Raw genomic sequence first — 12,528 nt, forward strand, 5'->3', positions numbered from 1 at the left:
CTTGAGGAAAAGATATGGCTAGAAGGAGCAGTGGAGATAAACTAAATCAAATGTCATGGGGACCTCTGTTAACATTTTGAATATTAAAGTTTGTTATCAAGACATTGATTGAGTGACTGATTGATTAGGAGGAGGGCGTCAGTGCGATTGCGTAATGGAACAATGATCAATCGGTCAAGCTGCTGAGTAGCACAGTTTTTTTGAAAGTGATCAGTCAGTCAGGTTTGTTTAGAAATTGATGGGACTTTTGTGCCGACTCAGCAGATCACTCATTGATTTATGACTGTTTATTGAAGTGCTTACTTTACTGCTCTTTTAATCTGTATTCGTTGACACTATGGCCCACGAAATTCTATGAACAGATATTTTTGTATATTTAGTACTAGATTAATAGCTTGAACAAAATGAGCCGGTTGCCGTGGATTCCCACCGAGATGTTGAAATTTGACATTCAAGGCGCGGTTGCAAATACCTAGTCATTAAAACACAAGTAAATGTGACATGACAAAATGGAGTTTTTGGAGAATTTGGCTGTAATCCACAGTGGGACGGAAAGCACAGTTACCCCAACCACCACCTAGAACTCCTATAAAACTAAGCCATGTATTTAATTCACCTACAATGCCTGCCTTGATAAACCAGTTTTGAAGGCGTGATGTTGAATGTGTGCTTAAGTATCGGGCTCTTTTACATATTTTGATACAAGACTACAATTCCTAATCCAAGTTGCTCACACATAGGTCTTAATAGGTGTTGTTTTCCTAAAGGAATGTCATTCCACAGCCATCTATGACATCATAGCCAAGAAACATGTCCACTCTGTACTCACATCAGACCCCCCTTCCCCTCCCCTTCTTCTTGCAGAGCACTCTCTTGTTGACGGCAGGATGAATCCCTTCATTCCAGTCTGCTAGAAGTCCCAAACAGCTTCAATAATAGAAACCCTAAGTCCGACCCCCCCCCCCCCCTCGCTTTCATTTCCATGACAACCCACAAAGGAAAGAGAAGATGGCCATCGAGTGAGAGGGGGGAAAGAGCAGAGGCAGGAAATAAAATGTGAATGAGATGCAATTGGGAGGGGCTTCCCTTGACCTCTGAGTTCATTTTAAAGGGAGTAAAGGGCTCAGACATTTCTGGAGGGGGGGGGGGGTCACAAAGTAGCAAAATCGAGGTGCATAAGACTATTTATTGATAATTCGGTCCCAGAGATTTAAGAACCTCACAAAAGCTCCTTATTGGAGAAGATACACCAACAAGTTATTACTTGTGCGCGTGTGTCAAGATTCCAAGACACGTGTTGTCATCACTCAAGAGTGACAGCCACACAATGAATAAGCTCATATTGCTCACACACAATCCAAAGTCGATATTACAGATGCAGTGGCGATCCAAAACAATGCCGTGACTGCTGCTATGTGATGTGATGTCGCTAATACCACAGATTAAGGTGGAGCACCCGGGTGTGGTGTCCCCAATCCTCAGAAAAAGCCTGAGACTGACCCCCCCCCCCCCCCCCCTCACCAAAAGCTGCCCTAATGACAACAAATATTACAAAAATTAGGTCGGCATTTTACAGGAAACAAGGATGAGTTTCAGTTGACGTGACGCAGTAAACGGCCTGCTAGTAGTTTATTTGTTTCCACCAGATGGAGTACTGACATTCAGCGACGCTCTTGTAAAAAACTTCAACAATGACGTACACAGTATGCAATATAAAAAAAAAAAATTACCCTGAGACGTTAAATATTTACATTCAAATGTACAGTTAAAAGTAAGAAAAACAAACAAAATGATGGCGATAGTACCCGAAACAGGTCCAGCCTGTCCACTAAAGCATCAGCGTTAACGTAGAGCTCCGTCCTGTTCAAACGTGTCAGAGCGAGACTTCCTGTAAGCCGTAATGGCTGCCCACATGCGACACAGCATGCCTCCCCTGAAACACAAAACATTCATAGATCATTTCACAAAATTTCAAATTGCACAAAAATAAAGCCTGAGTGTTGTCATACTCCCAAAACAAACTCATAATATTTCGAGTCAAATGTTAGAAGGAAATTATAAGGTGAGAAAAATGTAATATTGGTGGAGTAAAACAAAACTATGGAAGACGCACTGGCATCTGTTACAAGTGCGCGCACCTTATTCCACAGTACATCAAGTCGTCCCTGCAGGCTATTTGCAGAAGACAGTCCAACGTGAACTCGTGAGCCACCAACTAGGAAATAACAAACCAACCGGACGCATACAGTGAATAAACAGGAACCAAACAGGGATCACGCTGCGAGTGGAGCTACCTTCTCAATGGTGTGCTGGTCTACCGGGATGGTCTCCAGCCAGGCAACCATGTCCATCACGTCCGCACGGCTCTTGGATGCAGTCAGCCTGTCATCTAGGTATACAGGTTCAAAACAAAACATGTCAAAGGCCGGAATAATCATGAGCAAGGTGACAGAAACCGGTCGTGCGGAAAACCCAAAGCCCCGAGGCAAGGAGGAGCTGGATACGCACCACCCAACAAGGCCAAACAAAAATCAAATAAATGTTGCACCTGGAGTGTGTCCTCTGATAGCATCAATGTCATCCTGCTTCTTCTGGAGTGAAGTCCTCAGTAGGTCCTGGTACTCTCGCTCCTTGTCACTCAGCAGCCTCAGCAGTCTTGAAAACAAAAAGTACACAAAACGTGAAATCTGGATTCAACGTAAAAAAGGAAAAAATAAAAGTAGTCTGTGATGCTCCACCTTCTGGTTTCCAATCTGAGGTTCTTCAGTTCATCACCGAGCGGGCAGTTGCTGTCTAGGATGGTGTCCATGGGGCACGGCGGTTCCGAGATCGTGGACCGGGACCGTTGGGATTCTGTCGCCTCCTGGTGGACAGACTTTGTCTCAGCCGACGCATCCTCAGGAGTGCTGTCCTCTGTCTCAAAGGACGACTGCAGCTGGAGTTTCAGTTCTACAAGAACACAAAGGGAAATGACCACAAGCAATTAGGGCCCATTTTGTTAGTTAACGCCACATTTTTCAAACCAAAATCTGCAAAATGGTCAGACAATTTGAACCTGGAAGAAGCACAGTGATGGCGTCCTGCACGGCCTGCCTCAGAAGATTGTCGAGTGCGAACATCCAATGAGGCTTCACCTGCTCTTGCCTCAACACCTTCTTCACCTGCACAAAGCAGAAGATCATCACATGTCCAAAATTCCATCAAAAGGCTTTCCCATTGCATCACGTCTGACATACTGCGTCCTGGAAGCTGAACAGCACCGCCTGCAGGCTGTTGAGCGGTATGGCGGCGGACAGTAGCGTGGCTCGGAGGTCCCGCAGGCAGCTGGTCAGCCGTTTCTTGTCTGGCGAGCAGATGTTGGCCCGTAGACAGCAAACGAGCTCGGTGATGTAGTCCGACGTGAGCGATGACCTCTCAAACTATTAGAGGAGATATTAAAAACAGATACGGATACTTTCCTTTTAGTGCAGTGACTAAAACGAATGATACTACATTCAAGGATGGCACAAAACGACGGAACAAGAAACCAACATTAAATCGTTTTGTACAATGCTTCCCCACGAAAATCAACTCCAAGCAGATTTCCTTTTTGACATGGAAGACTTCTAAGTTCTCTTGTGCATTGGTGTACCTCCGGCAAGGCTTCCTGTATGTTGGCCACCACGTTGGCGACGTAGTCGGTGAGCACTCGGTGCAGCGTGGCCCTCCTCTCGCTGTCCTTCCTCAGCATGAACAAGCCCATGTTCTCGTCTGTGGACGCCGGGCTGCTCATGTCCAGTGCAGAGTCCTCCGGCACTCTTGACAAACCACACAGAGATTGTTCAAAAACTGCACTGTATGTGAGCCGAACCCAAAGATAGATGAAATGAAAACAAAAGTAGCGCCAAACAAGCTAGCGCAAATCTTTCAAGGCAATTGATCCCAAAAAAATTATACGTTCATAGTCACGAATCGATGCCGGATAGTAAAGTCGACCTGTCGACTCACCACTACTCACTCTGATGAGATTCTGTGCGAGATTATGAAACGTGGAACTCACGGCAAGAAGCGTCCATTGCCGGGGGGGCTCTCTGAGATGTGGTTGGCTTTAAAGACGGACCGCTGTGTCCCCCTGAAGTCCAGCGAGCAGGACAGGTCGATGGAATCAGAGTCGGTGTTCTCCACTCGGATGGAGACTGGCACAGACAGGCTGCGGTGGTAGTCACCTGGAAAACACAGCGAGAATATCAATGACCTGTTAGATGTTTCGTGAGGCCCGCGAATACGAGCAGGCCCACCAGCGGAGGAGTCTTCTGGTTCACACTCCTGCGGGGCTCTGGTCTTCTTCCTAGGGGACGACCTGAGGAAGGTGTCCTTGAGCAGGTCAGCAGCCGTGGCCCGGTCATCCGGATTGGGCTCGAAACAGTTCATGATGAAGCTCTTGGCTTCTGCTGACATGCACTCCGGAACCTTGGGGTGGATTTTAAACATCCCAACCTGGAAGCATTTTCATGTTTTATGCTCTGTGACGATATAATGGGAAGTGACATTCTGGGCCTTTACCTTGAACATGGCTGCCTGAGGACTCCCCAACTCATGGAAGGGCGTTTTGCCTGTCGCCATTTCGATGATGGTACACCCGAGGGACCAGATGTCAGCCGGCTTCCCGTAGCCCCGGGGCCCCTGGTCGATAATCTCGGGTGCCATATACTGGAGAGTTCCTATTGACAGTTAATCAATGAAAAGGTACAGTGGCGGTACCTTGACTTGGTTATCAGGTTTCTCCAAAGATAAAATGCTATTTACTGGTTAGCGTCAGCCACTAAGCCTCCAGAGGGTGGCAGTGGACTTCACAATATCTGGCATGTTGTTTTTTTCGTATTAAAAATTACATTTATTTTTGGGAGGCCGGAAGAATTTCCATTCATTTTCATTCATGCCGTAGTTATGGATCTCGTTTGAACTGAAATTGTAGCATCTTACCGGCAAAGGTCTCAGTACAGGGGTTGATACCCGCTAGCCTCTTGGAAGTTCCGAAGTCGGAGATCTTTAAAACGCCGCTGTATGTGTTTATCAGCACGTTGTCACCCTGCAGCAAACAAGGGCACATTCACACACGAGTATCAGCATGAAGACACCATCTATTCCCAGATGCTAGCCTTGATGTCTCTGTGGACAATCTGGTTGTCATGAAGGTATCTCAGCCCCTCAAGGATCTGCTTGGTGTAGAAGATGATGGTGGCCTCGTTGTCTTTCAGCGGACCCCACTTGGACCGTAGCAGGGACGACAGGCTTCCTGTCGAGGTGGCGACGATTTGTGAGCTGTGAGGTTCACAATACAATTCTTCTCGTGGCATCTTAGATTGTTTCAAAAGAGCTACAAAAACCTCCTGGTACTTCTTCCATGAAGATCTTGATGAAACCGTCCTGACTAATGGAGCCCAAGTACTGGACGATGTTCCTGTGCTTCAGCCGCTTGTGTAAACAAATCTCCTCGTGGAGAGGTTGGGAATACCTGTGAGGGGAGAGAGAGAGAGTTTGGTCACCCTGCTAAACGGTGACTCTGAATGCAAAAACAATCCTCTCACGTGCTGTCTTTCTCTGGGATCTCCTTGATGGCGATGCGCACTTGGTTGCTGACGTCCCTGCCGGCGTACACGATGCCATAGGTGCCTTTCCCAAGGACCACCTTGTCGCCGTTCTCGTTGGTCTCGTAGACGTACTGGGACGAGGTCGATGGATCATTTTTGAGACAAACAACTCTGAAATGACGGGAATGGGGAGTGGTGCTGACCCACCTCAAGTATTCCTTCACTGTGATGATTCAGATCCTCGGAGGTGTTCTCAGCTTTTTGAAGCAGAGAATTGACCAGATCACAGAAACTGAGGAGACAACAACGAGACACAAGAATTCAGGAAGTTCATGTCACAAACTATCACCTGACTTCAAAGTCAAATATCTTCAAGCTTGTGTCTGTCTGCCTTTGCCATCCCGCACACCCGGTTGGTTGCGGCCAATTAAGAGGCCTTTTTATGAATCGATAGGTTTGACCACTCACTCTTTACAGTGCTGCTCTGACGGGAAGTACAGTTGGAAGTCGTCCGAATTGTAGTGCACGTACAGGAAGCAGCTCCGCTCGTCAATCTTTGAAACGCTGGAGAGGGCAGAAAGGAACTTTGCAGAGGGTGGAGGGATAGACAGCATTCAAAGTTTTGTGCCTCTTGTTTATCTTTTATTTGTCTGTTTAATTGGTCAGTTACAGCCTGTTTTGTTTTTCTGAGATCATTTTCTAGCCTGAAAACGAGGTCATGCAACATTAGAAGGAAAAAGAAAGTTATTCAGCTTTTAGGACAAAGGTTTTTCTACGACACGTTCCTCCCAACATCCCAAAGCGGCAACGTGTAAGGCCAGACAAGTCAAGTGTTTTCCCCTGACAACCGGCACGTTTTGCTGCAGGCGTTGAACACCCCACACACATTCGGGAGGAGGTATTTTCAAAGTTGTCGGCACACGCAGTAGCATACCTCACTCCCCGGATTGCAGCGGCCGGGAAAGTCCACTGATGTAAACCTTTCTGTTGAGTCACAAGAGAAACAAATTACATTTCAAAAGGCGACACGGTCGGCTTTCTAAGTGTTTTGCAGGTACAGTTTGTACACACGCAAAAGTAAACATCCTGAGGTATGACACATTCCCTCCCGCACAAAGACCGCACCCTCACACTGAGATACGTTATGGTCGCCAATTCAGGACTTTCTTAATACTGTGCAAGGTGGCCCGAAGCAAACATTTACAAAATGCAGGACCTGAGGTGTTTTAGGGTGCAATCTCATACCTTGAAGGGTGTGACGTGTTTCAGCTGGACAGTGTGACTTTTGTTCCCCTCGCTCACAGACACTACAGCAGGCTGAAGGACTTTAGTGGGCTCCAAAATGAGCACCTAAAAAAACAGGTTTAATATGAAACTCACCAGGATATTGATTGGTAGATTCTGGCAAGTTAAATCCCTGACTATTCTGGCGCTAACCGGCCTTGTTTATGTTATGTTACCGGGCAGCGGTCTGTGCAGACGCTGGGTTTACAATACTGCAACAGAAGCTCCATCCAGAAGTCCATGGTGTCCTGTTTGGGAGACTTTACCTCGGGAGGCTTAGCAAACTGCCGATACACAATATATGTCTCCATCACAGATGCTACGTACCTGAAAAGAACAAATGACAATTGAATTTTATTCAATGTTAGCATTTAGCTAGTAGACGTTAAAATCAAGTTATTTGATTGTTTTAGATATGGTTTTACAGCCTCACTCACCAAAGTGGAGCATTGAGCTTGTAGAGTTTCTCTGAAGCCTCGATGACTTTTCTATGCGCGTTGACCAGGATGTTCGCGCCCAGGTAGAAACCCACGTCCCAGTAGTTCTTCATCTTCTCCAGGCTGCCCTTCCGGCCCAACAGAGTGCTTAAAGTCACACCTAGAAAGAAACCACTCGAATGAAGGAAGATTCAATCCGGTTGTTTATTTGGAATTTAGGTAAATGTACTCAGGAATCTTCAAAGTAAAAACACTCAAACCTTTTTTGCGCAGCTCAATGGACGTATCAAACTCACGTCCGGCTGCCATCAGAAGGACCACGTTGTTGATACCAGAATGAAGAGTAGGTTCTGCCTCAAAGGCTTTGCCATACCTACAAATGAATCACTCGACATTTAAATGCAGAAGTGAGGCTGATTGAGAAAACACAATGGGACCATACCAGTAGCAGGCTTGATCTCTGCTGAACTGGTCGCTGAAGCCAGAGCTAATGAAAATGTCCTTGTAGATGCGACCGCACAGGCAGTAGATGTCCGACACCACCGTGTCTTCTGATTGCACGATGGGAAGGACCTCCTCCAAAGCCTTGATACGATCGCCCGGTTGATTCCTCCTATTACAGAGAAAAGGACAGGAAATATGAAAGACTCAGAACGGGGTACGACAAGAATATAGTATGATGGAAGAAGATAGGCTTGAAGCACTAAAAGAATGGATTAGAAATCATTTGCGTACCTGTTGAGAGCAAAAATATAGTGAAACTTTATATTTTGGTGTCTTGCCACGAGACACATGGGTAGGTTGTTCAGCATCTCCACCAGTTTGATCATAGCTTCGTAATCCTACGAAACATCAAATAACAATGTCGAATTTTAGACGCAGATCCGGGTTCCTTATTTTTTTGGTCTCAGACTACATAAATTGCACAAGTCATTAATTATGGCCCGTACGGGTATCGAGCGCGTGACCTTGGCGTCATTAGCATGAGTCATTAGCATGACGCTCTAATCAACTGAGCTAACGGGCCACACATCCAGGCTCAGTTTTTATCTACATGAAGCGTGAACGTGTCCACCTGAATGTCCCTGTAGGACAGCAGCAGGTTCATGACGATATCAGGGGTGAGAAGCTCCACACTGTCCAGACGCATCTGGATGCGACTCAGCTCCTCGCTCAGGGCCTGACCACTGAAGCGCTCCCTCGCCAAGCGGATGTCGTGCCTAATGGACTCTCTGAAGTATTCGCTGTTGGATAATACAGAGTCCTTCTCAAAGAGAACATTTCCCAACATAATCCCAATGCTAATTGAAGATAATGTGCACCCACAAATGCAAATGATTTTGATGCATGTTTCAATTGCTTAATACAAATTCATTTCACCAAATTCAAACGACGAGATGGCTCACCTGGATTGCACATCCACGGTGTTGAGCAAATGTGTGAGTCTCTCCGCCAATGGCGTGAGAAGGGAATCCAGCTGGAAGGTGGTCTGCATCAACTCTTTGATGCCAGTCATCACTGTACCGTCGCAGGCAAACGCTTTGCCCTGAGGTGACACCACGTAAGGCACGAAGGTGTAGCTTCCACACTGCTCCTGAACGACACGTGAATGACTCCATTTTAACCAGCGTCATAATTACAACTCATCTCGCAGAAAAGAAACAAATGACTTAAGCGAGACAATGACAATTAAATCAAATGATTCAGCACTTTCTGGTGCTAGGGCGAAAAAGAAAATAGCAAAGCCTCTCGTGAGTGAGCCTTGAGGAACGCCACGGCCAGGTTACTTTGACAGCCTGCAGATCTGTATCGTCCTTATAACAGTACAGGAGGATGTTGTTGGTCATGCTGAAACTTTCCCTCACTCCCAGGTGATAAAAGAGGGACGCTTGGCAAAAAGAGTCACTCATCTCCACCACAGCCACATCTGGGAAGAAAATGACTTGCATTGGTTTTTAATGCAAAAATGAACAAAATGAGGCTTGGCTAAAACTTTTGCAAACTCACCTGCGTTGTAAAGGCTATCCAGGACGTCCGTGGTCGCCATGGAGATCCTCTCGAAGGGGATGCTTTTAAACGAGGCCCGCGCGTCGGCACACGCCTCCTTCAGACACGCCAGGGACAAGTGACGCTCGGCTGGGGCAGTGTCCGCCGCTGTCGCCGCCGCCGCGTCGTCCTCCCTTTCGTTGGCGATGTAGGCCACCGACACGGCGCGGCCGCGGCTCCGGGGCGAAAGCACGCCGTTCTTGGTGGCGGTGCTCCGGGCGCTCATCTCCATGGCCAGCGGATCTTGCCACATACTTCCCGCAGACGCCTGCAGCCAGGCGGCGGGTTCCCGCCGGAGGCTCATGCGCCTCCGCTCCGTCGTGTACATTTGTCGTTTTTTTCTTTTTTTTTTTTTTTTCTTTCCTTCTCGCCACTTGCCTTTTTTACTTTGCGAGTCTCTCAGGTGAGTGGCCGCCCACTACGCTCGGCTTGTGTCAAATCGACGAACATTCCCGAAACTCCACCCTACTTGTGTGACGTCACATATCCTGAAACCGGATGCCTGTGCTTTTTGTGTTTCTTCTGCTTTGGCACTCAATGTTTCAATTAAGTTGTTGACTTCCGCGATGACTTTTCATTGTTTTTAACCGTGGTGGTGGATTGCGCAATAAGTGCCTCATGCTTAGTACACGTTGTTACCTGGCTAATTGTGTTCTTTCACAATAATACAAGTCCTTGCATGATCTTACTCGCTATGCATAAACATCCATACATAGGCACGCGGTGTGCCCCCCCCCCCCTTTTGAGACACTTTTGCAGCCAAGAGTCTGGCTGCAGTGACTCTGCACGTTGCTTCACTGTATGAGTTGGCAGCACCTTGTGGCCATTCGAGGTAGCGCTTTTGCTTCGTTCAGACATGCTTCTGAAAGAACACATTTACTCAAATTTTCCTTTAATATTCTGGAAAATTATTAATGGTTAATAGCGCAGAGAAATATCAATATGCAGCTCTCTCTTCTGCAGTGTTGACTTTTTTTTAGAATGATCCCTTCTACAAGTCCTAGAAAATAATGTCCCCATCACTGATGAGCTATAGATCTGGCAGACAAGACCCAATGACAATTCTGTTACTCATTTTTAAACATTTCATGGCCAATAATTCGGTCGATGCAGTTTAATAGTTGACAGTCTTTATTTACAGTACAAAAAATGTCAATTTACATGACTGATGTAAGCCCCCTTGATGTGACAAAATAAAAAAGAGGGTGAATGTCTATCTACACCTTAACGCTTCATTCCTCCGGTCCCGTCTGGAAACATAAAAGACCGCATCGTACAATTTGAACATATTTCTTTTTTTGTTTCATTCATCCAGGCCTTCGTCCTCCTCGTCCGGCTGCTCCTTGACGTCCACCTCGCTGGTGTCTGAGAACTCGTGCAACAGGACGTACTCGCGACTGCTGAAGCCAAACTTGAGCACGTCCTTCTCCTTGAGCTCGTAGTAGCGCTGCGCCTCGATCCGCTGGTTGTTCAGGTAAGTGCCGTTGCCCGACGCCAAGTCGATGATGTACGGTCTCACCCGGCGGCCCGTGGTGCCGTCGGCCCGAGTGAACTCTGTCACCCTGAAAAAAGAGGCTCTTTCGAGTCGTTCTACTGTGTCGGTTTGACTCGAATCTAGTTGCGCTTACCTGTACTGGAAGACCGCGTGCTGCTTGGAGCAGGACGGGTGATCGATGGGAATATCCGCGATTTTCCGCTGTCTCCCCAACAAATAGGCACTCTGTCTGTGAATGTACATGACGGGAAGCTGCTCGTCGTTCTTAAACGGGTAGAGCCGCCACCTCCGCTTGGGAATGCGCGCCTCGGGCGGCTCGTTGTACTTGATCACGACTCCCCGGAAGGTGTTGGTGTCTTCCGTGAGCGCACCCGACAGGCCAAAGTTGGGCTTCTCCTTGTCGGCGGGGGGCTCCGTCGGGCTGTTGCTGGCGCTCTCCTGACGGCCAAAGTTCATTTCCTGGTTCTCCTCGCGCCTTTCACGATTTTCCCGCCGCTGCTCGTCGTGCTGGCGGCGCTCCGCTTGTTGCGAGGTGGCCGCATCCCGCTCCCGCCGTCTGTCGCCGTTGCGTTGTCTCTCGTGAGGTCGCTCCGATTCCCACTTGCTGCGCCTTTCCTCCGGCTGCTCGTTTCTTCTTCTCTGCTCATCTCCGCCAGAACGATGCTCGTCACGCTCCTGTGTTGCAATTGGTAATGGAAAGATTAATTTGGGGGGAAAAAAACTTTGAGATGAAATTGTTTGGTCATTCTGATAAGAAAACGACTAATTCACCCGCTTTAACTTGACATCGGCACTGCGATGAGGACTTCTCCTCCGAGGAGATCTGCTACCTCGCCGGGGAGGGGGACTCTTTCTCCTGCCTGCCGTACGTTCGGTTGTCCTAACAGGCGACCTGGACCGAACATTAACATACAAAACAAATCTTGGCAAGCATAATAAATAATGTTGCGCAACAAATGCTAACGGCTAGCCAAACAAGCTAAGCTTCACTATCGACGTGTCATTTGTACCAGGCGCTGTTTTACTGAAGAAAAAAAAACACGATTTAAACCAAAATGTCTTCATAACAAGAAGGAATACCTGCTGGCTCTTCTCCTCGGTGGGCTTCTGTTGTCACTGGGCGAGCGGCGTGTTCTGTGCGGCCTCGCGGGGCTTAGCTTCTCTTGTTTCACCTTAACTTTCATTTCGGGCGAGTCCTTTCTCTTGTGTCGTTTTTCTTTGGCCATTTGCTTTTCACTAAAAGAGCCCTCCCCACAAAGTTGTAGAGCACTTTAACTTAAGCGTACATGACGGTTTCCGAGAAAATAAACTAAGCGAAAAACAGTTGTGCGTTGTACGTTAAAGATTCTTGACTTCCGCTTCCGATGAGAATTAGCTAAATGTGCCCCGGCGAATAACTGCTTGTAGAGTGGTTCCGTTTTGCATTTACACATTTTATAATTTTTAAATGTATCTCACTTGAACACGATACCAAAATGTTTTTTTTTTTTCATAAAAACTGCTCTTATGATACAAACTAGATGTATGAATGGAAACATCTTACTTTTTCTAGTCTTATCGATCCTACCCGGATCGAATTAAATGGACACCAGGAGACTGTTGCCATAACGACAAAAAACGTCAACGCGAACTTTTTTTTTTTTTTAAAACCAACGTGTAGCTGGAGTTTGTATTTTAATCCAAAATCATCATATCT

At 47.1% G+C, this 12,528-nt stretch overlaps 2 protein-coding genes across 2 annotated transcripts; both read right to left on the bottom strand.

Annotated features, from left to right (window-relative positions):
- Nucleotides 1–1,522: 1,522 nt before the first annotated feature.
- On the bottom strand, nucleotides 1,523–9,792 carry LOC147051553 (mitogen-activated protein kinase kinase kinase 5). The gene is made up of 28 exons (XM_085917943.1): nucleotides 9,299–9,792; nucleotides 9,079–9,218; nucleotides 8,698–8,885; nucleotides 8,367–8,535; nucleotides 8,027–8,133; nucleotides 7,734–7,904; nucleotides 7,552–7,664; nucleotides 7,292–7,451; nucleotides 7,031–7,181; nucleotides 6,816–6,920; nucleotides 6,505–6,554; nucleotides 6,039–6,134; nucleotides 5,778–5,862; nucleotides 5,568–5,701; nucleotides 5,367–5,494; nucleotides 5,139–5,275; nucleotides 4,963–5,068; nucleotides 4,543–4,700; nucleotides 4,278–4,476; nucleotides 4,040–4,205; nucleotides 3,632–3,797; nucleotides 3,237–3,419; nucleotides 3,056–3,161; nucleotides 2,739–2,949; nucleotides 2,549–2,655; nucleotides 2,295–2,389; nucleotides 2,139–2,215; nucleotides 1,523–1,933 (listed from the first exon to the last, which is right to left on the bottom strand). The coding sequence occupies exons 1-28, from the start codon at nucleotides 9,663–9,665 to the stop codon at nucleotides 1,843–1,845; spliced, it is 3,966 nt and encodes a 1,321-aa protein (XP_085774069.1). The 5' UTR covers nucleotides 9,666–9,792; the 3' UTR covers nucleotides 1,523–1,842.
- Nucleotides 9,793–10,450: 658 nt separating this feature from the next.
- Nucleotides 10,451–12,221, bottom strand: snip1 (Smad nuclear interacting protein). Its single transcript, XM_085917957.1, has 4 exons — nucleotides 11,913–12,221; nucleotides 11,604–11,724; nucleotides 10,966–11,507; nucleotides 10,451–10,899 (listed from the first exon to the last, which is right to left on the bottom strand). The coding sequence occupies exons 1-4, from the start codon at nucleotides 12,056–12,058 to the stop codon at nucleotides 10,641–10,643; spliced, it is 1,068 nt and encodes a 355-aa protein (XP_085774083.1). The 5' UTR covers nucleotides 12,059–12,221; the 3' UTR covers nucleotides 10,451–10,640.
- Between the last annotated feature and the right edge of the window lie 307 nt (nucleotides 12,222–12,528).

Source organism: Syngnathus leptorhynchus, chromosome 8, assembly GCF_054491065.1.
Source record: "Syngnathus leptorhynchus isolate UIUO chromosome 8, UIUO_Slep, whole genome shotgun sequence".
NCBI lineage: Eukaryota > Metazoa > Chordata > Actinopteri > Syngnathiformes > Syngnathidae > Syngnathus > Syngnathus leptorhynchus.